Raw genomic sequence first — 23,708 nt, 5'->3', positions numbered from 1 at the left:
CTTTCATGGAGCGTGTACGCGGCGGATTGTAAACGTTATACCGTGCGAAGCCGAGTGGACCCACTCACACGAACGGGGCGCGCTTTCTCTCCCTCCTTTCTCTCTTTCTCTCTCTCTCTCTCTTTCTCTGTCTATCTTTCTCTATCCTTCTCTCCCTCTTTCTCTCTCTCTCTCCCTCGCCCTGTCTTCTCCGTCTGTCGCGATCGCGGACGGTACGACGCACGCTCCCTTTCTTGACGTATCCCCGCCTCGCGGCCGCCGGAGATCCTCAGTATCCTCACGTCCTCACTTCAGTCCTCAGTCTCGCGGTAAAGGACGTCGCGCGAGCTTCACAGAGTTGCAGGGCGTCTGATAGGAAGAGGACACGTACAACGCACATATAACGCGTAAAGATGGCAGAGGACAAGAACGAGACTAGCCCCGGCGCCGAGGGCGAGAAGCCGCCGCAGGAGACGGCGGCGGCGGCGTCGCCGCCGGCCAAGGAAGAGCCGACGAAGGAGCGCAAGGAGGACGAGAAGAAGGTCGAGGAGAATGGCGAGGGCGAGAAGCCGAAGGAGAACGGCGAGGAGAAGACCACGCCGGAGCCGAAGGATATGCGGGCGATCGTGCTCAACGGTTTCGGCGGCCTAAAGAGTGTCAAGGCCCTGAGGAAGCCGGAGCCCGCCCTCGGCGAGGGAGAGGTCCTCATCCGCGTCAAAGCCTGGTGAGTTCTCTTTCTCTTCTCTTTCCCCCTCCCTCCCTCGCGCGCGTTCGTCCTTCCGCCCTTTCTCCAGAGCCACGGTCCATATTCCCTTCACGCACGCTTCAGCGCTGCACCGTGCCGTTAGATGGAACGCCGATAGAAGCCATATTTTCCCCATTAAACCACTGGAGCGCGTCTCGAACTCGCGCAGTTTGACCGGCGAAATATATCTGCCTGCCTGCCTGCCTGTCTGTCCGTGAACGAGCGAGCGAGCCATTGTCCGAGTGCCATTCCGCTTTCGACGTTCTGAAATTCCCCGAGAGAGAACAACTCTCGCCGATTCGGTCGATTGATAATCCGCCGTTCTCCGTCTCGCGTTAACGTTAACGAGTCTGGATTTTCGAGTCGCGCGGAAATCGATACGCGCCGCAAACTTTCGTCCCTCTCGTGTTTTCGTCAAATTCCCCGTTCGAGAGCGGAAGGTCACGTTTGGAGCGAGAGATGCGAGCGGGGCGCCCATATGGACCTCTCTCGTCCCTTTGTCACGAAAATACGCGGCACCGGCAGGGTGCGGCAGCACGGCTCGACTTTTCGGATGCCCGTCGTTGTAACGCACGTTTCGCCGCGTTCGTCGTCCCGCAACGACGACGCGAGGGGGAAGGACGTCAAAAGAATCAGATAACTTCCTCTCTTTTGTCGCGCGAGTCGCGGCGTCGGCGTCGTCGCGTCGTCGGTGTAAATTTTCCAGATTGTTCGACTCTCCCCCCCCCCCTCGCTCTCCGCGCTTTCCCACGATAAATCACACGAAAACTCGGGTGACTGCGTTACCCGGGCGCGATATGCGGGTTCGTTGAAGCCGGCGACTAAGATAATTACGGTCCTAATCGTCTAAATGGAGCGGAATTGAGAAACATGAATGTGTAAAAGCCTGGGCTATCCACGCCTCATTACTGTCGTACGTGAAACTTTTATCAACGCCCAACGGCCCGACTGATTCGTTCGTTTTTTTTTCTTTTTCCTCTCGCAGGGCAACGTCGCGCTTCGGGCATCGATCGCGTCGAGGGACGACGCGCTAAATAGTCGAAAAATACGCTCGAGTGACACTTGATACCCGTTTAACAACAATACAGAGCGCAGGGGGGGGGGGCGTGACAAAAAGCACGCCCGAATAACGATTCAATGCAACGGCCTCATGGTTGCGTTCTCATATTAGAATTTATCGATGCACTTCGCCGTCCCGTTTCGCCTGCACGCACGCGGCTGTCGATCGACGCTCGATCGTCAATGATCGATTAATCAATTTCCGAAACGCGGGCGTTTCCGCGTGAATTCATGAATCACGACGCCTTCGATCGGATATTTATTACGTTGCGTGCGAGAAGATGCCGGCTTGATTTTTCAATTATAAAAAGAGAAGAGAGAGAGATAGAGAGCTATATATATATATATTCGACCCTGGTGTACGTGTGCATCATATCCTGAAAGAGAGCGGGCTTTATCTCGCGCGGCCAGGGCCAGTCGCGATGATGATGGTGCACGGGGGAGAGATGGCGAACACATCGGATTCGCCAAAGGCTGATGGCGCGCGGACCTTTTCACGCGTGAGTCACGTTTTATAAAAGCTATTGGGATTGATGAGAAAATAGCCCCCATAGAAAGATATCACGCTGCCAATGCCGGCGAATAAATTTGTCTGCCCCGCTGCAGACACGTTCGTTAAGCTGCGAGCACCCCCGTCGTCCTCGTCCTCGTCGTCGCTCGCGCGCGCGCGCGACAGAACTAAATAAAGTGCCGTTCAGTTTGTCGTTTCGATAAAAAACGCCGATAACTCGTATCTTTTCCCCTCTTACGTCACGCGACCGTCTTTCGAAAACTCGAACGACTCCTTCTAGAAGCACTAATAATCCTCTCGAAGACGCAGATTCACTCCAGCTCCCAAGAAGCATAAATTTATAGAAGAAGGGGAATTTAGGAGGCTTTTGTTACGTGATTTAATTACGTGGACAATGTTTACAACGGAGCGCAATCGCTCCCTTGCTTTTTTTTATTTATCCTTGCCGAAGCATTCTTTTCCATTTCAGTCCGTGCGTGCGTTCCACGCGCCTCGCATGTGAGCGTGAGTTCCATTTGGGCGCATACACGCGCCCTTTGTGGTGAAAGGGTTATTCGTCGCAGGAAATGTCGAATTTAAGATGTCGCGTCCGACAGTGGAAGCAATATTAAAAGCCGCGTATCGTTACAGGGACATTTTAGATCAATACTTTTCTTTTAATAACTGTATATTTGCGAACTAGTATTTTTTTTTATTTTGTCGTGCGGAAGGCTCGATACTTTTCTATTGTTGTAAACTCCCAATAAAAAAAAAAACATCGTTCAGCGAAAGTAAGTTTTTCGGAAATTTGACGGAAATTTAATTTATCGTCTGATTGCCTTCCAAAATAATCACCAACAAAACTTTTAAAACTGGAATTTAAATTCTATAGATTTTCTTATCCGTCTTTCTTCAACATTGAAATTTTATTACGAGCGACCGCACTCACTCGCGGGTAGCTTTCCCGTATTCTACGTATCTCGTTCTTGATTACTCATGCTGAATCTATTCGCCGAAGGAAATGGGCGATTACTCCTGAATAAAACAGTCCTTCCGCTCGTGTCTACAGTGAGACAGCATAAAGTCCAATGAACCACCTTATTTCATGTATAATAGATATCCTCGACGAAAGAAAGCGAGCTCGAAGGCGCGACTCTCTTCTGGAAAATCCTCCACGAGAGTTTTAAACTCAAGCGGTCCGGAGAACCCGATAACGTATTCTCGTTTGCACGGTCGTTTCCTTTTCTAACGGAGGAAGAGAAGCGAGGACGTATATATAAACATTTGTGTCACATTTCGGAGCGGAGTTCACCCACGGCTATTCTGTAATCTCTTTACATTCCGCGGAGTACCGTACACCCTTCTCTCTCTCTCTCTCTCTTCGAGACGTCCCTCGTAAGAAATTGGAAGCGATGGGGAAAAAAAAAGGCGTGCGCGCGATGAAAGGCGAGTGTTGGAAACGCCTTAAAGCTGCGGGAGGAGAAAGCGCGGGGGTGAAGAGGAGAGAGAGAAAGAGAAGCACGCACGCGGATCGCGGTGGCGTATCGCGCCCGTCCGCTGAATGGTATCCGTTCAGAGTTTCCCATAACGCGATATTAAGACCTCATTAGCATGATAAACTCGACGGGACAGATACACAATGGCGCCTTTCATCGAGCAGCGCTTCCACGAAAAACGCGAATGTGCGCGAGAGCTTTCGCCCGCATAAATTTCGAATACGCCGGAAATTTTACATACGTGGCGTATACGCGCGTGTCTTACCTACGCGCCGATCATCGCGCGCTATTTGCGCGTAGACAGCATCACGCGGACCTGTTTATCCGCGCAACCGTGTACCAGCTGCGCTGATAAGGCGCGAGAAAGAATTATCCGCGGCTTTCAATCGCCACTCGGGGATTTTGAGTCGGAACTTTTGCAAGTCCTGGACTATACTGGTCGTCGAATCTTGGGGAGTCTTTTTGGATTCGCGAGTCGTTAGAACCTCGAGAACTTTTTTATCTAGATTTTTGAATCTTCAGGAGCTTTAATTCTTACGTTCCGATTCCACTAAGACCTTTAACTCTTAGTATTTTTTGCCTCTACGACTTATCTCGTGTCCATTTTTATTCTATTTTATTCTAATTCTTAGAACTAGAAACAGATAAAACGTAAGTTAAACCAAGATTAAAGTTAATCTGCATTGGTGGAAATGTACATCAGTAGCGTTACGATATGTCACACGCGGAATAATCGCAAAGTGCATAAGTACCCGCTGCAACTGTCGACGTCGAGCCGAGTCCTGAAGTGGATGCGCTTTTATGGATATTATATCGTTGACAATCTGTTCGACGATCGTGACGATGACGTTTAAGAAATCTTGAAATTGTTATCCCTGGAATAATAATGCGTAATATTGTGCCTCTCCAATAATTCTTTTTCTCAGAAATAATTTTCTCTGGGCACGATTAAATTAGGGATAAATCAAAGCGTGACTCGGAGCTTTTTGGCTATACGAACGATTACGTCGATTTCTGTGCGCACGCATTTACGTTGACATCCGCGTGCGTGCCGGGGCGGCGCGGGGTGGAAGGGAGGAAGGGTGGAGAAGCGAGGTGTAGAGGGTGTAGGAAATACGGGTGTGGTTCGATCAATACGGACATCCCATAGATCTATCGGTGCGTATATACGTACCGTCGGGTGATTCACACGGAAAATTATTACTTGTGTAACATGAATCATTATTATTATGCACGAAACGAGAGAGATGTTTTGCCCGAAACTTTGAAAATAAACTGCGCGTGCCCGTTATCGTTTTTTTATCTCGACGCAGCCGCACAACACGATTAACCAGTTTCTGTTTTCGATTTCTTTGCGCGCTTTAAACGTTGAAACGCCCGCGGCGTGATATCGCAGTTGCGAGGAACCTTATAATAAAGAGAGATGCCTACATATATTTTTTACATCGATTTTTGGAAGGTGTTGCAGACGTCGTTGTAAACTCCACCCGATTTTCGCGTTTTTTCGCGCGCGCGCCGTGCAGGTTCCTCTTGTGTTGCGAGATGCATATGTCACAAAGATCTTTTTTTTTTAATCCATAAAAAATTCACAAAAATCGGGATATTGTGGAAATAATAGAATTTATAATATAAATTAATAAAATTCTAAACTCACAATTTTACTGACAGAATCTATAGGATTTTGCAGAATCACTGAAATATCTCCTAATAAGATTGTATATGTAATTTTTATTCATTTTACAATATCCCGGTTTTTGTGGATTCTCTAGAGATTTTTGGAAAAAAACGAATTACACAAAATCCCTGCGACATAGATATCTAATGATCGCATTTTCCGTTCGCGTATTTGCAAACGTGACGCGTGCGATTTCGCGGAGCAAATGGACAACAAAAAGGCGCGTACCATCTAGGGAGCTCGCGCCGCGATTGCTTGTTGACATTCGATAGAGCGAATCTTAAAATAAATATGCAAAAGCAGCCGCCACCGCAGTTTACCCGTGACGGAATTTTTCATCGCACGCAATAAGCTCCTTGCACAATGTCAGGCAACAGGCAATAGGAACAAGGAATAGAAATCAGAAATCATAAATGCAGAATAAACAGTGACACAGGCAATAGACACAGAGTTTCCATCACGTTGGAAATTCTGTGCTTATTGCCTGTTGCCAACCAATCATAGCATTCGAATTTTTTAGGTTGTAATTAACGATTTTTTGGTTATTTCCTGTTCCTATTTCCTGGCATTGTGCAAGGGGCTTTACGCTCGCCGATGCATCATACGATTCACGTATAGGTATATCGCTGGCGCGGCAAAGCGGAGAAGCCGATCGGCTAATCGTCGCGTCTTGCATGGGTTATCGTCTTGATTACAAAGTATTTTCTGTTCCTTTCCAGTCAATAAGCGTAATCAACGTGATGCGTCATCTTTGGCGTCTGTATATGAATCGCCGATATATTAGATTCGTTGAGCGCTGCATCACCGCGGCGGATCGGATTCGACATTTTCTTTTGTATCGCGTACAAAGAGACGGTTATTTTTATCCGCGGTCTAACGCGATTTATATTGTACTCAATCGGAAGACTAAGGAGTCGGTTATAACGACGCCGATGGATGTTATACGCGATGCTTATCGAATTGCGAATGCGAAGATTCACGTGACTTTAGATATCGCACTGTTAAATATTAGAGGATGAAATTAAACCAATATACCTTGAGTTAAATAACATTTTGTGATTTTTAACTACCACGTGTTTCGAAATTTATTATTAACGCAAAACAGTATTATTTTAACTCTACTGGTCTAGTTAAATTAACATTGTTTTAATTAAATTAACGATATGTTGAGCACAACATACAGGAATGGTTGAAAATGACTCAAATTGATATAAGTTTGACATTTATGAATTTAACTGCGGGATTGAGGGTCAAGTCGAATTATTTACACCGCGAGGAATTATTACACGAGGCAGCGACAGTGTCGCAGAAAGAAGTGACACTTAATGTCAATGTCACTGCCACGCTGAGTCACAAAAGCGATATATGACGATACGCGGTTGAATCCACAGCTGTTGTTGCCTTACTCAACTCTGTTTGTCGCATCTGGTCGCTCGCGTCGACCGCTAGGAAACTTCAGCCGTATACATTTCTAATCTGATTCGCGCGTTATAATTATTAACGACATTTATCGTTTTGCAGATATGTGCCTCGTGTCGAAGTAGCTCGTATTGTATTTTCGATCCCGAGCGCTTAGCATAAAACGTCAGAGGAGATCTAAATCGAACACGCCGCGTGTGTTAAGAACATAGCTGCATGAGATTAGATCTTCGCGTAGCGGATCACACTTTATCCTCGCGTGCGTAACTAATCCGTGCTTTAACCTCTCCTCGGCTAAACCGGCGTGTACGTCGGCTCCACGCGTACTTTTCTCACCGTTACATCCGCCTGATTGCGATCCGTTTCGCGCGAGTCACCGTCTACACAGAGTATAATCCGTCGCGGTTTACACGAATTCGATAGACCGTCGTCGGTCGTCATATAAAAGTGCAGCAGCCTCTCTCTCATCGGAGACGATATTAAAAAAAAATGCTACAAAGAGAAACTTCTATATCGGTGTCTCCCTCGTACTTCTCCCCCCTCCCCCATTTGAAAACAATTGATAAACTCTGTCCGACGGGGTCATCTGTCGCGTGTGTGCGTACAGTAATTGGCACCGCGCATTTTTCTCCAAGTCCGCTCGCACTCCCCGTACTTTTCCGCTCCCTTAAGCTGCGCGAGCTTAACCCTTGCTGTGTTTGTTTCTGAAAGAAACGGACCGGCGCAATTGCGCGCGGCCGTTGCCGCTGAGATGCCGACGACGGAATTTCTCGGCCGGATTCTTCTCGACATTTTATCTTAGACAGTATTCGATGACATCGCGTCTCTCTCTCTCTCTCTCTCTTTCTCTCTCTCTCTCTTTTTCTCCCTCTCCCTCTTCCTCTCCCTCTCCCTCCTGCGTTCGTTCGCTCGGTGATGCAATGATAAATAATTCACCGAGCCTGGCCCGTATCGTGTCAAATTAACTCGATAACGCTGGTATCTCGAACGACGCTGACTTCATCCTCGCGTTGACTTTATTCGCTCGCAATCGCCCATGTCTACGGGAAAGATCATCATTTTCTCTTATCCACGACGTGGCTCGCGCGCGATTTGTTTATTAACTCTCCCCGCCCCGTCTCGCCCTGTTTGCCGTCCGCCTCTCCCACGTGGAAGATTTAGGTTAATGAAATCAGAGCCCCGGCTTATCTCGAATAATGAAGTAGCCGGCGCAGGAGAGATATTGACGTCGCCGACGACGTCCTGCTCGGTCGCCCCGGTCGCCTTATCCCGCGACTGTGCGAAGTAAAATCGCGAGGCGACCGAGCGCGCGTAATATTCCCCGTCCGCTCTATTTATAGTCCCTTCCGTTCCCGTGCATAATTCATACGCGTTCGCGTCAATTCGCGCGTGCCGGCCCTTCGTAGCCTAAATTGAGGTTTAATTCGTGCCCTTTTCTTTTTTTCTCGTACGGTGAAAAGTGCTTTGCTTGCGTTTTCTTTCTTTCTTTTTTTTTTTCCAATGTAGGAAAACGAGATACGATTTGGAAAATTTTGTGCCCTTGCCATTCTTGAGATAAGGTAACGACGTCACCGATGTCGATATCAGCGTAATGACCGCGGCGCGCAAAGTCGCAAATTATCACATACCGCACGGAGCACCATGCTGCGCTCGTAATACGTACCTACATACGCCGTGCAGCGTTACTTTTCCGACACGCGCGCGTAGAAAATACCGCAGCGACCGACGACGCGACGGTTCGGGGGCACTTTCACTCGCCCGGACGTCGGCTCCGGTCCGGAGTCACGCGAGATTCGCGCATTTGATTTCGCCGTACGATTATGTAGACCCCGTAGGCGCCTCGGTGTCTTCCACGACGATCGATTGACGTGTATATCCGTGGAAAACGCGCGTTCCAGGTGAGAGACGGCGCGGGTCAAAAGGCGACGGTCTCTCCTACTTAAACATCACAGTTTTATTTTTCGCTCAATGGCACTTCTCTTTAACGATGTTAGTTATATACGCTATACGTGTTTGGGACCGCGTTTGGAAATAATTAACTGTTAATTAGTCGGCTGTTAAAACCGTCAAAATGGCCTTTCTATTCGTTAATTCGAATTTCTTCCTCCTCTTTGTACGATCGTCGATCGGAGACACCCTGTATACCGTGCGTGTCTCCGCGTCGGCTTTGTGCGGCTTTGTGTGTGACCCTGGGGTGCGTTGCATGTCGCCGCGGCCGTCCGGTCCGGTCCGCCCGTTCAATTGCCTCTTGCCAAGAATGGAGAAAATTATTCCCCTCAATTCGACGCAATTTAGAGGAATTAAGCGATCGCGGAGCCGCGAGAGCACTTCTTCGGCTCCGTAACTCCTGAACCCTTCTCCTTGTCCTTGGTACCCGCGTCCTCCCCTTTTTCGAGCGTCCGTCCCTCTGTAAGAGCGAATCGTCAAATCATGGTTACTCTTGTTCCCACGGCGAGATCCTCAGGTAAAAATTACCGGCTACCGGAGGGAACAGTAGGCCCGCATTACTCGGCAAACATATTTTTCGTCCAGTTCCACGTTGTAAAACTAGCCTGGTTTATCGTATCGGCTTCGATGTTTCAAGTAATATTTGACCAGCTTCCCTACACATCGACCGAGAATAGCTCTGAACCTCAATGTCGCGAAATTAAATTAGCAAATCCCAATCGATTAACAGCCGCTCATATTGCTTTATTACGTATAATCGATCGCTTTCCTTAATTATCGCTCGTCGCTACATTATTCGCTAATTACCCGCGCGGTGGATATTATTAGCACGCTGGATACGCCGAAAGGGTTAATGACGGTACGCAGAAATGCCGCTCTCGCGGCCGGAACGGACCGTTTTTCTCCCGGCGCGCGATCGCGCGTTCGTGTGCAGCTCCGGAGTCCGGAGTCCGGCGCGCCGGAAGGAGCGGAAACGACCCTAAGTACGGCAAATTGTGAAAGTAATGGACGGCAATATGGTGTCTTACAAGGTGAATGAAAGCGTCTCGCGTTGGCGCGGGCGATCGGCGCTAAATCACCGCGCGTTATCTACAGTTAACTGCGACGACAGCGCGACGCGTCGCGACCAGAATTTCATTACGCCGCATCAGGCTCCGCTGCCGTCCGGTGCCTGTTGTTTTATCTTTGTGGGACGGAATTTGTTTTCGCCCGCAGTTGCGTCCGCGCTTTATTACGTTTAACTGTCGCATTTGCGCTCAACGAGTTTGTATTAGCGACTGATAGAACGATGGATGGTCGCGCGCGGCGGAATGGTTAAAAGCTCGCCTCGTCGAGCGTTCGACGAGCTTATTATGTACGTGTACGCCGCGAAATATCGATGTTAGAATTTCCATGGAAATTCTACGCAAAAGCTCTACATGGAACGTCGATAAACGTGACGGGCTGTCACACACTTTATTTACATATATATATATGTATATAAAATTTTATACAATTTTCCGATTCTCTCGCGCCATTATTCCTTTCCCTCAAATTTCCAAGGTCCTCGATCTAGGCATTCTAGGCGATAATACGTGCAATTGTGAATGCACGATTTGCATGCTACAATTGCACACAGACATTGGATTGCGCGGACTGAAACCATATGTTGCAACGCGAAGAGCCCAGAAAGGAGTTCCGCGTAATTTTATATATCGCTTGGCGTTTTACTGCAGAGAGGCTCGCTACATTAATCGCGACCGCGACGACCCTCGTACTGTCGCGCGCGGCACAGCGCGACCCCGGGTACTTTTTACGGTCATTTAAAATTGCTAATTTTAGAAACGATGGATTTTTCCGCCACGCCCTGCGCGCACGCGGTGCGGGGGAATAAGTAAGTCGCGCCGCGCGTCGGCGGACGGGATTCAATAGAATCGACTTAATCCAATGCGACGTGTTTCGAATTGGCGTTTCGCGGACGCCCGTACCTGTCAATAAGCCGCGGAATAGAATCATTGTGCGCTTGTACTTCGGACTCGTTTCGCTTCAATTCGTCCTTCGGCGAAGGGGAGCGCGGAACCGCGTCCACGGTTATCCGGCGCAGCCCCGGCAAACGATACCGTAAGTCGCGCGTGTTTCCCACATATAAATCCCCCTCTGTCTCTCGCCCGTCACGTTATTGGACACGCGGGTAAAATGCGCGCTTCTCGATCCGCGCGATTTATTGCGTACACCGATACGTTAAGGCGTAATCCCCGTAAACTCGTTACTTGCGTCCGCGACGTGCGATTACACGAGTTACACGTTTCGTTTCGACGTTTCTTGTTGCTTTCCGAATCCGTCATATCGATGATGAAACGATTAAATATCGTGCACCGGTCAGCGAGAGCCCCCCCTCGTGAAAGGGGGGTTCGAAAAGGGCACAATGTGCAGCTCCGCAGTCATCGTCACGTGAATCGTGACGGAATTCTGTTCCCCGCGGTGTATCGTTCCGCGACCGCAAACTTCTTTCGTTGTGTTATCGGTGAAACGCGTGGCTATCGTGCAGCGCAGGCACCAGCTGCAACGCGTCTATAGTACGGTAAAACCCGCGGGAGGCTGAAACTATACCTCTTGGCCGCGAATGATTCATTCTCTCTTCGTCCGTCAACAGAAATACTTATCGTCAACTCTTTCTGCTTCCTTTTTCTCATTTTTTATTTAGATGCAACGTGACAAATAGGCAGTACGCGCGCACTCGCGCACACGCGTGAAAAGAGGAAAGAGCGTTTGGCGAGATAGAAAAAGTGATAATGCGTAAGCGATAAGCGGCCGCGCATGAGCATTTCTGATAGGTTCGCCAACCTTGGACGAGATTTCATCGAGTACGCGGTGATTCATCACGTGGTGCTCGGTGCTCCAGGAAATTACGTGGTGTATCGCGTGTAAATTGATAACAATTTACGACATATCTCGCGCGAGGCGCCGTGCAACCGTCGGTGCAACCCGTCGAAAACAAAAGTATTCGCACTCTCAAGATAATCGTTCCGACAGCAGCGACTTTGCCCGAAATAAATAAAACGACTAAATGGAATAAATATATACGTAATATTTCTAACACTTCTTCTTTGCTGTATATTACTAATTTATCAGATTTTCGTTATTACGTTTTATTTCATTATACCTCAGTCGTTTTACCGGCTGTATTGACAATTTTCCCCGTTACCACTTTACCAAATTTAAATTTTCTGGCCTTGCACCCCAATCGTGTGCAAAACCGCGGGATGGATACGTCGACACGCGAATTGCCGTTTATTCGACAATTTTCGGCGAAATTCGTTGGCGATTTCCGTCGAAATGCCGTCGAACTTTTCGCCGGGGAGCGCCGATGGTAAATATTTCCCGATGCCGATGAGTAACGACCGCGACGGCCGTCGCGGGCGAGTTGCGTGCGACGCCAGGCATCGGTCTAGGCGTCGTGGCGCCTTCGTATCCCCCCCCCCTCCCCATGTCAGTCCGAGCCGTTAGGCACCGGCGAAGGTAAACTACACGTGCGTTTTACGCGCGGAGCTTCTCGTTGCCATGTATCCATTTCAGCCCTTTTCCAAGCGCGAGCATACTGTATGATTCTACAGTAGAGTATTCTACGTGGTAAACGTGTAGGATTTTACGGTCAGATCCTCCCGGGACTTATCCGCGTTCCGCTGAAAACGAGCACGCCCGTTCGTCCCGCGGGACTGAAATCGTAACGAAATCCTTGGCCTACGACAGCGACGTCGGGATAGTAATTTTCGAAGAACCAGCATCGTCCGTCGCGTCACGTTAGTGACGTTAACGATGGCTATTACCCTAATGGTAGCAAATGATACTATACGGATGTTGAGGTCCAGAACAAATTGTAACTGGTTTTGGTTACAGCAATTTTCGATGATTTATCCCTACTTTGTGGCTTGAAATGAGATTTTTTTTTATTGGACGGGGACCCCGATAGATTATACCTGAATTGCGCGCGTTAGTAGCAATATCTAACAAAATTTTTTCGTTTTTTTCAGCGGATTAAACTTCCAGGATTTGATGGCCAGGCAGGGCGCGATCGACTCGCCCCCGAAGACCCCGTTCATCATGGGCTCGGAGTGCGCGGGTGACATCGAGCAAGTCGGCGAGGGGGTCGAGAATTTCAAAGTAAGCACGAAACTTTTAATGAATCTGATTACGAGTGCGCAAACTTAAATTGTAAACAAGTTTGCTTCTTCGAGTTCTATGTGTATTCGGAATTTCGTTACGAGGTATAAAAATAAAAACGCGATAGGTCGACTGGTGATCGCTCACTCTCTCTGTTCTCTTCGTATTCAAGGAATAAGATTAATGGCCGTGTCGTAAATAGCGTCGAATGTTATCGGTAAATGACGTATATCGAAATGCGCGCGCGAGCGGAAATATAGATTTGCTCGCGTCGAAAACTTTTTTGCCTGCAGCCAGAAGTACAATACGTGTAACTGATTGTGAGTTGCAAGGCGCAGTCTCTTACCAGTATATCGGCGAGGTAAAATCGCCTCCGTGGATTCGACGGAGCCCAGAGATTCGATCCGTGAACGCCTACTTGGTAATGCGCTAATTCGATTCGCTCGTACGACGCGACGGGGGGACCTTGCCTTTTTGCGCATCGAAATAATAGTAGTCCTGTATCGATTTTCAGCATTGACGTCACGTTCGGTTCAACGTCGAATTATTTTGAAAGCTCTTGAAACGCGTTCCCTCGGTCGGACTCCCGGACTCTACGACGAGTGCCGTAAATAAAACGAGAGGCTACTTTCCCCTCGCGGTCGTTTCGCTTATTAAACGTCTTTACGTCAGGGAAAAAAAAATAAACGCCGAAGTATTTCATATCTCCGGCGCGGCGTGATAAAGCGCCAGGAGGCAGTATTAATGGTCGCTTCGTAAATAACGTCAAGGCGGCACACTCCCGTTATCGTATTTAACGTTATTCGCGATACGGGGAGAATCGAGCTGGCCTCTCAAGCCCGCGGAATTTCTTCGCGGCGTGTTTTTCGCCGGCTGACGCCGTCCGCGTCGTATGGAGAAACTTGTACGCTCAGGGTGGTCTATTTTCGCGACTCGCGAAAGTCTTTTTCGGGGTCGGAAGGAGGCGAGCGAGCTTCTTCGAGGCGCTTAGGGTCAGATATTCGGCCTGCCTCGTCTTGTCAAAGAGAGAGATAGAGGGGAGAGTACGCTCCTTTCGAGCATACGGGTCGGAAGTAATGTCAGCTTGCTCCTGCCTCGCCCTGCCTATCAAGATGCTTTACAGAGGGAGACCTAATTCGATAAAACGAGCTCGCCCCGTCTTCGCGAAGGGCGCAAAGTGGAAAATAGTTGAACCTTCTGCTTATCCGGTGACGATTCGGTAAATACGCGTGGGGCACAATCCTGAAAAAATCAGTGTATCAGAGAAAATAAGGGCACTTTGTCGAATTGGTTTTTAAGCTGCTCCTCATTCTCGCATCGGTCTCGATCTTCGGGATGTATCTCGGGCGTTCGCGTCTCGAATCGAAATGCTGCGATATAAATGCTCTGGCGTTTTGACACGCATGTGATGTTTTCCTCTTTTTTTTTGTTAACAGGTGGGCGATAGAGTGGTCGCCCTTCCCGATCACAAAGCGTGGGCGGAGCTGGTCACCGTCCCGGCGACGTCCGTTTTCGCGCTACCGTCCGGGATGAGCTACCTCGACGCGGCCGCCATCACCATGAATTACACCGTGGCTTACATCCTGCTCTTCGAGCTGGCCCATCTCACGCCCGGCAAGAGCCTGCTGCTTCACAGCGCCGGCGGCGGTGTGGTAAGTCGACGGGAGAGAATCCTCCTTTTATATTTGTATTTCATCCTCGGGGGAGCGCCGTATCCCTCCTTCTCCTCTCGTTCCTCTCGGGGGAGACACGGGGAGGAAGAGATGATGAATTGGACTTTTTAATTACACCTCCTTGCTCACGCTCGCGTATTCTTTATCGCGACTTGAAGAACTCGATACGCTCATGGATGTATCATAATTGTTATGTTCGATTGTACGCGATGCGGTATCTCTCTTTCTTCCTTCTTTTTTATTAATTGCTTTTCTTCCCCTTTTATTGTAAGTGCATATCAATATTAAAGATAGTGTCTTTACATTCGATCGTGCGCATTCGATTTTTTAATATCCCCTCTACATCTGTAATTATTATAAATGATTCCGCATCGTTTCAACATATACCGAGGGATTTAAAAATTTTACGCGCGTTTAAATGCATGATGGCTCGAGCGTTTTAACAATATACGATATGTAAAAGCTATTCCCTTTACCTGTACTGGACGCACGATGTTATTATCTTCGCGTATATGAATTAATATATTCTATTGTGCGCGTGATTGTATTAAGTTTCATGGCACAACGCTCGGCACGATAATGATTTTGAATTTTGCAGCGGTTCATCGTTAAAGCGACAGAATGTAGACGGGCGGAAGCGCCTTTAGCGTGCAAAAATTCTAAAATGCTGAGCCGACAATAACGCGGGTCTGCCGAAGGGGCGCTTTTGCGAGTTTAGACAGCTTTATCGCGGTATCACGTGTATGAGCGAGTTAACGTCTCGCGCAAAGATGTTCCGCTCGTAAACGCGAACGGCCGGCGTCTTCGAGGCGTGTATACGTTACTCGGAACAGTACAAATCCGATAAGTAGCGGCGTTACGACCGCTGCATCTAAATAGCTGAGAAGCGAGCGTCATTAACATTATTGCTTATACATTGCCTAGAACCGTTTTACGGGAGGAGCAGGCGTATGTCTGTGTGCGAGAGAGAGAGAGAGAGAGAGAGACGCGGCGTTCGTACGTTTTTCCTTAAATTCATTACGCTTCGTTTTAGAACGAAAATAACGGGGACTCGACGATTACGAACGTCAATTGACCGTAAGGGATTGTCGGGGAGTGGTATCTAAAGATTTTATACGATAAATATTTGTGCGCTTCTTCCTCTGCCGAGTATACCGAAATAAAATTCTCCTCCCCCGCGGGTTACTGAAATAAAATTTGCCGAGCTTTGTTTACTCACCCGTGGAGATCAGTTTAAATCCTACGCCCACGACTTGTTAAACACCTCGCGGGGTGCGAATGAAATACAAAATTTCATGAAAGCGACGGTATAGTTGGATGGCAGTCGTTGGCACAGGCCGACGACGACGGCGACGGAGGGGATCGAGAAGGTTAAAGTACCAAGGGGTATTTCCGGGTTCTTTGGCCACGCGGGGTGGTTTCTCTCTTCTCCTCTCTCTCTCTCTCTCTCTCTCTCTCTTTCTCTGTCTTTTTCTCTTCTCGTCTCAACGGCGAAAGGAGAAGGAGAAGCGGAAGAAGGAGATAAGAGAAGATGGTAGAACCGTCGGGATCAATACGACTCAACAGGTTACACCCGAAGCCAACGGTAAGCCACCCCCGCTAACCGCCTTCCGTCCCTTACGACCCCCGACGCGACGGTTGAGACGAAAGGCGAAATCTACCGGGGAATGCCGGTGTGCGGATCGCACCGGGGTGTGAGGGTTGCCAGGCAACCTTTCGCTCTCTCATCGACCACCGTCATGGACCGCACCCGTCTGAGACCATACCACCACCGCCGCTACCATCACTATCACCGGCACGTTACTACCACGTGGCGCGGCCTTAAGCTGCTTTCACACCGGCGTCCGTCGCGGCGTGCCACGTGTACGCCCGACGACCTGATCGGTACAACGTTCTCTTTCCCCTTTCCTCCCCTCCATCTCCCGCGGCTAACGATATTTTATAGAAGGGCTTAATTACAGCCGACTTCCGCAACGACTTCCGATACTCCCTGCTTCGAATAAAAACGTTCTTGAAATTAAATGAACGAGAAACGGACTTAGAGAGATATATATATTTTTTACGTCATTGTAAAGAACACACAACTTGTGTTCCTTAGATCGCGCTCGGATTTGCACACCAAATTAAATAATCGTCATTGGGTATTTAACAACTTCCTCGCAGCATTTATTTCTTTTTATGACACGTAGACAATGTGTGTGTAGTCGAGAAGTATTGTATGATTGATGAGCTTTTCCTCGCCTCTTCAGTTTCAGTTTGAAGAAGGAATCAATTAAGCGACGATTAAGCGCCGTTTCTGAAATCGATCCGACCGTTCGTTTATTTTATGCTATAAATAGCCATTGAGTGGCAATCCTCTGCCATTCTCTCATGAAGCGGGCGCATGGCAAACTCGGGTTCTCGCTGCCTTGTGTATAACACATTCCCGCACCTCGCGCGACGTGTTGGACGCGTCTGTCTCGACCGAGGGACACATGAAAGCCCTTCCGAATACCGGGATAGCACTCAGACGTTGTTCATAGAGGAAAGACGACCGAGCGGAAGAGATATGACGCGATCCGTCTGAGAGACTCGTCGAGAGAGGGAAAGTCCTCCGACGTGATCAGAAAGCGGTGTATTTTTCATGAACCGAGTGTGGTCTCTCTCTCGGAGCTTTACCACCGTATAGTACGTGACCAGCTTTTCTCGCGGCTAATACGCGAGAAATCGCGGCACGGGAGTGCCTGCTTTTCACGCGGCCGCGTTTTTCTCGCGGCTCCTCATTGTCGTCGTTGAGCATGAATTATCGCGTCTCTACGTACACGCGGCTCTCGTTCTCCTCGATGCCTCGACGGATGGGGGTGCGAGAAGAGGAAGGCGCGAACAAGGAGCGATGGGCGACATTGTTCTTCGAGTCCGCGGATCGGTTAATATTAATTAAGTCATTGTCTCTACGCGCGAGAAGAAGGCTTCCGCTCGTCTCGGCTCGTGAAGTGATGCTGATGAAGATGTAACGTCGCTATAAAGCATCTCACGGCGATCTCGCGCATTTATTTAACGTCCCGTATGCATTTTATACAATGTAACAATTTTTAGATCAGTAAATACGATAATAACGAAATGACGGAGATCTTTGAGAGGACGAGATATAATTATTGAAGAGCTGAAATATACTTTTCATGATTATTTAAGGATTCTAAATGGTCTGTTCCGTCTTTGTCTCTTTCGCTCTCGCTCTCCCTTCCTGCTCGTCTCCTTTTTTTCTCTCATTTATGCTCTTCTTCGAGCCCGGAGCGCGCTCCGGCTCGGCATCGGCTCGGTCGCCGGGTATCGAATTCTCGACAAGGGGCGGAGAGAAATGGAAAGCAGCGAGCGCGATTCTCGGAAATAATGTATGCCGCTTCTGTTGAAAATCTCGAGCGGTTGTGCACGCGGCCGTTCTTTTTTCTCCTCTCTCTTAATCCCGTCTCATCCTTTCTCAAGGCGTAGCGTTACGAGTAGCTGCCCGACCGACGCCGCCCGTCCAATTCGGCGGGTAACTGGATTTTCTCGGCAAAAAAGTAGCGTGCGTTGCGAAAAGGGAGGAAGACCAGGGGGAAGGAGGTGGCGATGAAGTATATGTTCTCGCGTATTTTCTAGCGAAGCTTCGGAAAAAGCTTCAGAAAATATGTGAGAATGTCCGTACTGTTTCTCCACGTAGCTTCGACTGACTCTCGATCTTCGCTAAATTGATCTCGACCGTATCGATAAAGAGAAATATTATTTTCCATCCGATTTAGGGTCAAGCGGTGGTGCAGCTCGCGAAAACCGTGAAGGACGTCACCATCTTCGGAGTGTGCAGCAAATCCAAGCATGAGGCACTCAAAAACGCAGGGACTATCGACCATCTTCTGGAACGCGGCGCGGACTACAGCAACGAAGTCAGAAAGTATGTGAACCCATGTGGCGCGAATAATTAATTTTTTTTTGTTCTCTTCCCGTCGAGGGTACAGTCAATATCGAATAAGGAAATTCCGTACATTTTTCATACGTGTCTCCACTTGTTTAGAATCTCCCCGGAAGGCGTAGACATCGTCTTAGATTGCTTATGCGGCGAAGAATGTAACAAGGGCTACGCCCTCTTGAAGCCAATGGGCAAGTACATTCTTTATGGATCCAGCAACGTCGTCACCGGGGAAACTAAGAGCTTCTTTTCCGCAGCGCGATCAGTACGTAACTCAGCATTGTGGATTAACTCGATCTTTAATTCATATCTCACTGGGATTTATTCGAACAAAAGTATTTTATATCTCAATAAAGTATTATGTACCTTTTAATGCTTCGCTGTAAGATTTTGTAAACTTTTACTCTTTCTCTCGAATTATTTTATTCTCTAAAGATTTTCTTTCGGGTATTATTCTTTGTCTAGGATTATATTTCTGTTCATCTTCACGCACGTTTTATTATCTGTTGTTTAGTGGTGGCAAGTCGATAAAGTATCGCCCATAAAGCTGTTCGACGAAAACAAAACATTGTCTGGATTGAATCTACGCCACTTGATGTACCAGCACGGTAGTCACGCGTTCGTTCGACGGGCGGTGAATCAAGTGTACACGCTGTGGAGCGAGGGCAAGATCAAGCCAGTAGTGGATTCTACATGGGCGCTGGAGGATGTGCCCGAGGCTATGCAAAAAATGCACGATCGCAAGAACATCGGTAAGATCGTGCTGGATCCGAGTCTGGAGCCGAAGCCCAAACCAGCTACGCCGGCTAAGGGCAAAGCGAAAGACAAGAAGGCCGCGAATCAGGAGGAGAAAAAGGCGTCTAGCGTAGAGTCGGAAGAAGGGGAAAAGAAGAAGGAGCCCGAGTTGACAAACGGTACCTCAGAAGACAAATCTGATAGCGGTAAGAAAACAGAGTGTGGCAAATTTATAAGCGTAATCGCAATAATGTTACGTTATTTCGTACGGTCTGTCGAGAATCAAATGTCTGAACACTCGCTCGTACTTCCTGTTTCAGATTCGAAAGAGAAGGAATCTAGCTGAATTAGCGATAGTAACTAATCCTCTAAGAACAAAGAAATGATACCCGTAAACATCAAGAATTCCCAGGAAAGTACTATTGCTGAGAGATCCATCGCTGTTATCCGAGAGAACGATAAAATTTGACTTGAGTAATCCACGAATGGGTGGAATATTGCGTAGAATTTACGTGCAGATGATCCACAATGAGAGAACTGTAATTCATATCGTATGACCTAATAATATAACGGGGGAAATGTAATCTGTCTCTTCGAGCAGATAAAACAACCTGTGGAATATGGAATTAAAGTTTCAATTTAGCGAGTAATTGATCGCTTGCACTGTAAGCTATACACTGCTTTCTTTTTACGTCAAAACGGATGTTCCTCTCTTTACCGTATGTCATCTGCATGTACCTATTTTACACACATTTGCGCCGAGATTAAGAGTTCATGCGAGTTACGAGAGAAGGAGAATCAACCAGCATATTGCATAAAGGACGAGAGAATCAACCAAATAGAAATAACAATCTTGATGCGGTCCACAGTAGTTTACAGAATATAAGAATACGTTATGTTTATTTTTTCACACCGACCAAATGGTTAATTTTGCGAGGAGTTAAGTAAACAACTGTTGGATACCGGATAGTTATTAAGCAGCTTGGCTACTTTTTTTTTATTATCGTTGTCATCATTTTAGGAAATGGTAACAGCATTTCCGTACTTATCAAACAACTATGAAGATGACGTAACAGAAACGCAGTTTAATAAGCAGTTCAATAATTGTATGTTGTCCAACAGCTACCTACTTGGCTCTGTCTATTTGTATCGAATACTATCGCTGCTATTATGATATATACTAACAATCTCTTACATTAATATAATATTACCTCTATTTGTAATTTAATGGGATAAAATAACATATTGCGCTAGAGTTTCCGTGGAAAAAAGCTAAACGCGGGGCTGCATTACTTTCGTATGTAAATTTTATGTATTAAAGATGTTTTTACGCCACCTTATTATTCATCGTGATGCTTTTGTCACGATGAAATATCCTTTTAAATTTTAACGATATAGTCATGAAAGTCAAGAGTAATATTTAGCATTATATATTATGGGGCATTTCGCTGGAATTTAGATATTCTTTTTTCATACTCTTTCATATTCCGTTTTTTTTATGTAAAATTAATTGTAGCCTTCAAGATTTTTCTACGTAAAAATTGAAAAGTAAAAAAAAATTAAAATCTATATGTAACTGCCTGAACATTTATTGCAATCGGTATTTTTCTATTATTGAGATTCTGTCTCTTTCTTCAAATTATTGATATGTACTGATTTCTGCAACGATATATCAACGAGATGCTTTTAAGATATTTCGATTAAGTTTTGGAAATCCGACGTAATGCAAAACTATTTAAGGATGAATGCATTCGTTAATGTTTATCATGCGCTAAAAAGTTCGGATAGCGATCAGATTTAATATCTAATCTGAATATAAGAACTTACTGAATATATAACGTGAATTAATTAAGCGAAAATGTAATTAGACTGACTAATTATGGCTTGAAATTGTAAAAGCCTAATAGAAACATTGCTCGGCACAGAGGTGCTTTGAGAATTATCTTAGCGAATGTTGGCGTATTATTATTTCTATGTGAAAAAGAGACTTTCGAATCAGTTTTAATGAAAGAAACACCGAGCGTACGTGCCCGTACAATACGCATGTCTCGTCGTTTTTATTCAGATATACGAATCGATAATGTATTTTAAAGACTCCGAGTAACTTTTTATCGTTTAAATGAAATTTTATAAACATTTTAATGACGTTGCATCAACATATGTACATGAAGAGTAATTTAATGAATTAGCATCGTAGATTTATATCGCTTTTCTTTTCTATAAGAAGGAACGACAGTCTAAAGTACGCAAAGGCCTCATTTTTTTTATTATCGCATATTCGCGTGAATGCAGTTGTGTCGCTTGGACACCGAATGCGTGACTGCAGTCCGATAAGTTGTGTTAAGGTCCGCATTGCGGATATTTTCCTCGACTTTCGAACCTTCGAGTTATAATTTTCCGACCGGCCGTGATATATAAATTGAATATATCGTCGGCCGTTCTGCGCGATTAAACAGCGAAGGACGCGTTACTAACGATTATCTGTCGAACGAGAAGGTTTCGTAGTAATATAAACGGAAGATTAAGGATCCTCGTGAGTGTTTCGAGGAGATGAAGGAAGGAAGAGGAGAAGGGAAAAAAAAAAGATCTCGAGGGCGTGTCCTCAACGGAACGCGCCTCGGTGGAGGAACGCTCGCCGATGCAGAATAAAGTGTGCATATCTCTCCGGAACGTTGGAACAATTTTGATGTAGCCGATTTCGTTAGGATTTGATACTAGCTCTGTATACCGATATCTATATTATACAAATCACTATGCGAGATGAAAAAGGAAGTCACGCGGACGAGGGGGAAGGTATGCGTCGACGATATCCCGCGCGCCGATCTCGAGCGCGTCTCGGGAGTGGCGCGCGGTACGCGCCAAGAATTAACTGCCGTATCGAATCTCTCGGTCCAAAGGTACATAAAATACTAATCCTTACTCGTCGAGAAAAAAAAACGTATCAGTCTGAAAAAGAAAAAGACAAAAAAAAGTGTGGATAAAAAAACTGCGAAAAACATGGTAAATGTGGCTGCATATTTTGAGACATCTTTTAAACACGTAACGATAACACACGATAATCCCACACGAGGCGTACACGAGTACACGCTCACACATAAGAATACGACCGACACCACACATCATACTGTATATTTTATTGTAAGGCTTTAAATGTTTCATCAAATAACTCTATTATATTATAATATATCTATATATTTGTATCGATCGTTTCCTCCTGCCCTGATTACTTTTCTTTTTTTTACTTAGGTCCGAACGTCAGAATATAAGAGTCCGGGATCTGTGCGAGATGTTACACGTGGGATCGGGTGCGGGGGCTTTGAATTTAAAGCGTAGATTGGCGCGCGAGGGAATGCCATTTCGGGATATAATTAAGTAATATTAATCAAACAGCCAAATCTTTTACGTACAACTGCCGTAAGAAATTGCGTTTCTAGAGACGTTTTGCGCTCTCTTGGTTGAAGGACGACCTCGCGAATATGTTGCATATTCAATATTTTCTGTATAGCTAGTAATATAGCTTGTGTGTTTTCAGTTGTTTCTCCCTCGACGAAAGAGAGACGAGATATTTCAGATATACTTTGCGTGATTAGCTGCCTTTGACAAAGAGCCGGAGAACAAGGCCGCGAGCTCATTACGTTGATTTGTGTTGATTATTAACGTATTTGACCGCCGTACTCTGGAAATGTTTACCTGAAGCGAAAATCTAAAAGCGGACGAAAAATCATGCGCTATCCTCCCTATATCATAGCGCTGTCTTGTAACTGCGAAACGTAATTGTAATTTTGGGAAAACGTTTTAATTAAGAGCATGAAAGCGCTACGTAAACGTTGCGAAAATGTTTTTATCAACCGAATTTCTATTTTATAACACACATACTTAACGTGTCACATTTTTGTGACGCACGTTTAGATCGTTCGATGAAGCCATTTTTATAGTAAATTTTATGAGCAGGACTCGAAGTTTTTTAAACCATGGGACAATCGGCGAAAATTGCCACTCTGAAATATGCGTTTGATATAGTTTTAAGAATTAAAAATCATGATTTTTTGTGCTATCGTCACAAGAATCGTCAAGTGATATAATTCATTACTCATTCATTTACGCCAGAATGAATCTTTGAAGCCAATTGTGGCCAAAATATACATTATAAATCATCGTCGGGAGAATGACGAAGAGAAATTGTTCGCAGTTGCTGTCAAAAAGAAAGGGGGTTGCGCGGCGGGTAACAGTTTCCAAGCTTCAGTGACAATTTTCTGCCGTTGGAAGAATAGTTTCGCTCTCGTCTCAAGGCTACGACCATTCCGTTTGGCGCGATAGAGAGAAAGTTAGAGAAGGAAGTTAAAGAATGTTGTGCGTCTTATTAGTTATGCGAAACCGCATCGTTGGAGAGCAGGACCTACAATTTCGCAAACGTGATACATTATGATT

At 46.4% G+C, this 23,708-nt stretch overlaps 1 protein-coding gene across 1 annotated transcript; it reads left to right on the top strand.

Moving 5' to 3' along the window:
* On the top strand, nucleotides 1–22,480 carry LOC139810739 (synaptic vesicle membrane protein VAT-1 homolog-like). The gene is made up of 7 exons (XM_071774558.1): nucleotides 1–703; nucleotides 12,821–12,950; nucleotides 14,387–14,602; nucleotides 18,382–18,530; nucleotides 18,651–18,810; nucleotides 19,060–19,486; nucleotides 19,601–22,480. Exons 1-7 carry the CDS (start codon nucleotides 393–395, stop codon nucleotides 19,624–19,626), a joined length of 1,419 nt encoding a protein of 472 aa, XP_071630659.1. The 5' UTR covers nucleotides 1–392; the 3' UTR covers nucleotides 19,627–22,480.
* The last annotated feature ends 1,228 nt before the right edge of the window (nucleotides 22,481–23,708 follow it).

This window comes from Temnothorax longispinosus, chromosome 1, assembly GCF_030848805.1.
Source record: "Temnothorax longispinosus isolate EJ_2023e chromosome 1, Tlon_JGU_v1, whole genome shotgun sequence".
In the NCBI taxonomy this organism is placed as follows: domain Eukaryota; kingdom Metazoa; phylum Arthropoda; class Insecta; order Hymenoptera; family Formicidae; genus Temnothorax; species Temnothorax longispinosus.
Note: the sequence above shows the minus strand (reverse complement) of the source record. Positions and strands in the feature narration are given on the sequence as shown.

What these genes read in the sequence shown, in the direction of transcription:
- LOC139810739 (XM_071774558.1), top strand. Translation starts at nt 393, where the DNA reads ATGGCAGAGGACAAGAACGAGACTAGCCCCGGCGCCGAGGGCGAGAAG. An exon ending in AGGGGGTCGAGAATTTCAAA is followed by an intron (nt 12,951 to 14,386) that starts GTAAGCACGAAA and finishes TTTTGTTAACAG; the next exon opens with GTGGGCGATAGAGTGGTCGC. An exon ending in TCTTTTCCGCAGCGCGATCA is followed by an intron (nt 18,811 to 19,059) that starts GTACGTAACTCA and finishes TCTGTTGTTTAG; the next exon opens with TGGTGGCAAGTCGATAAAGT.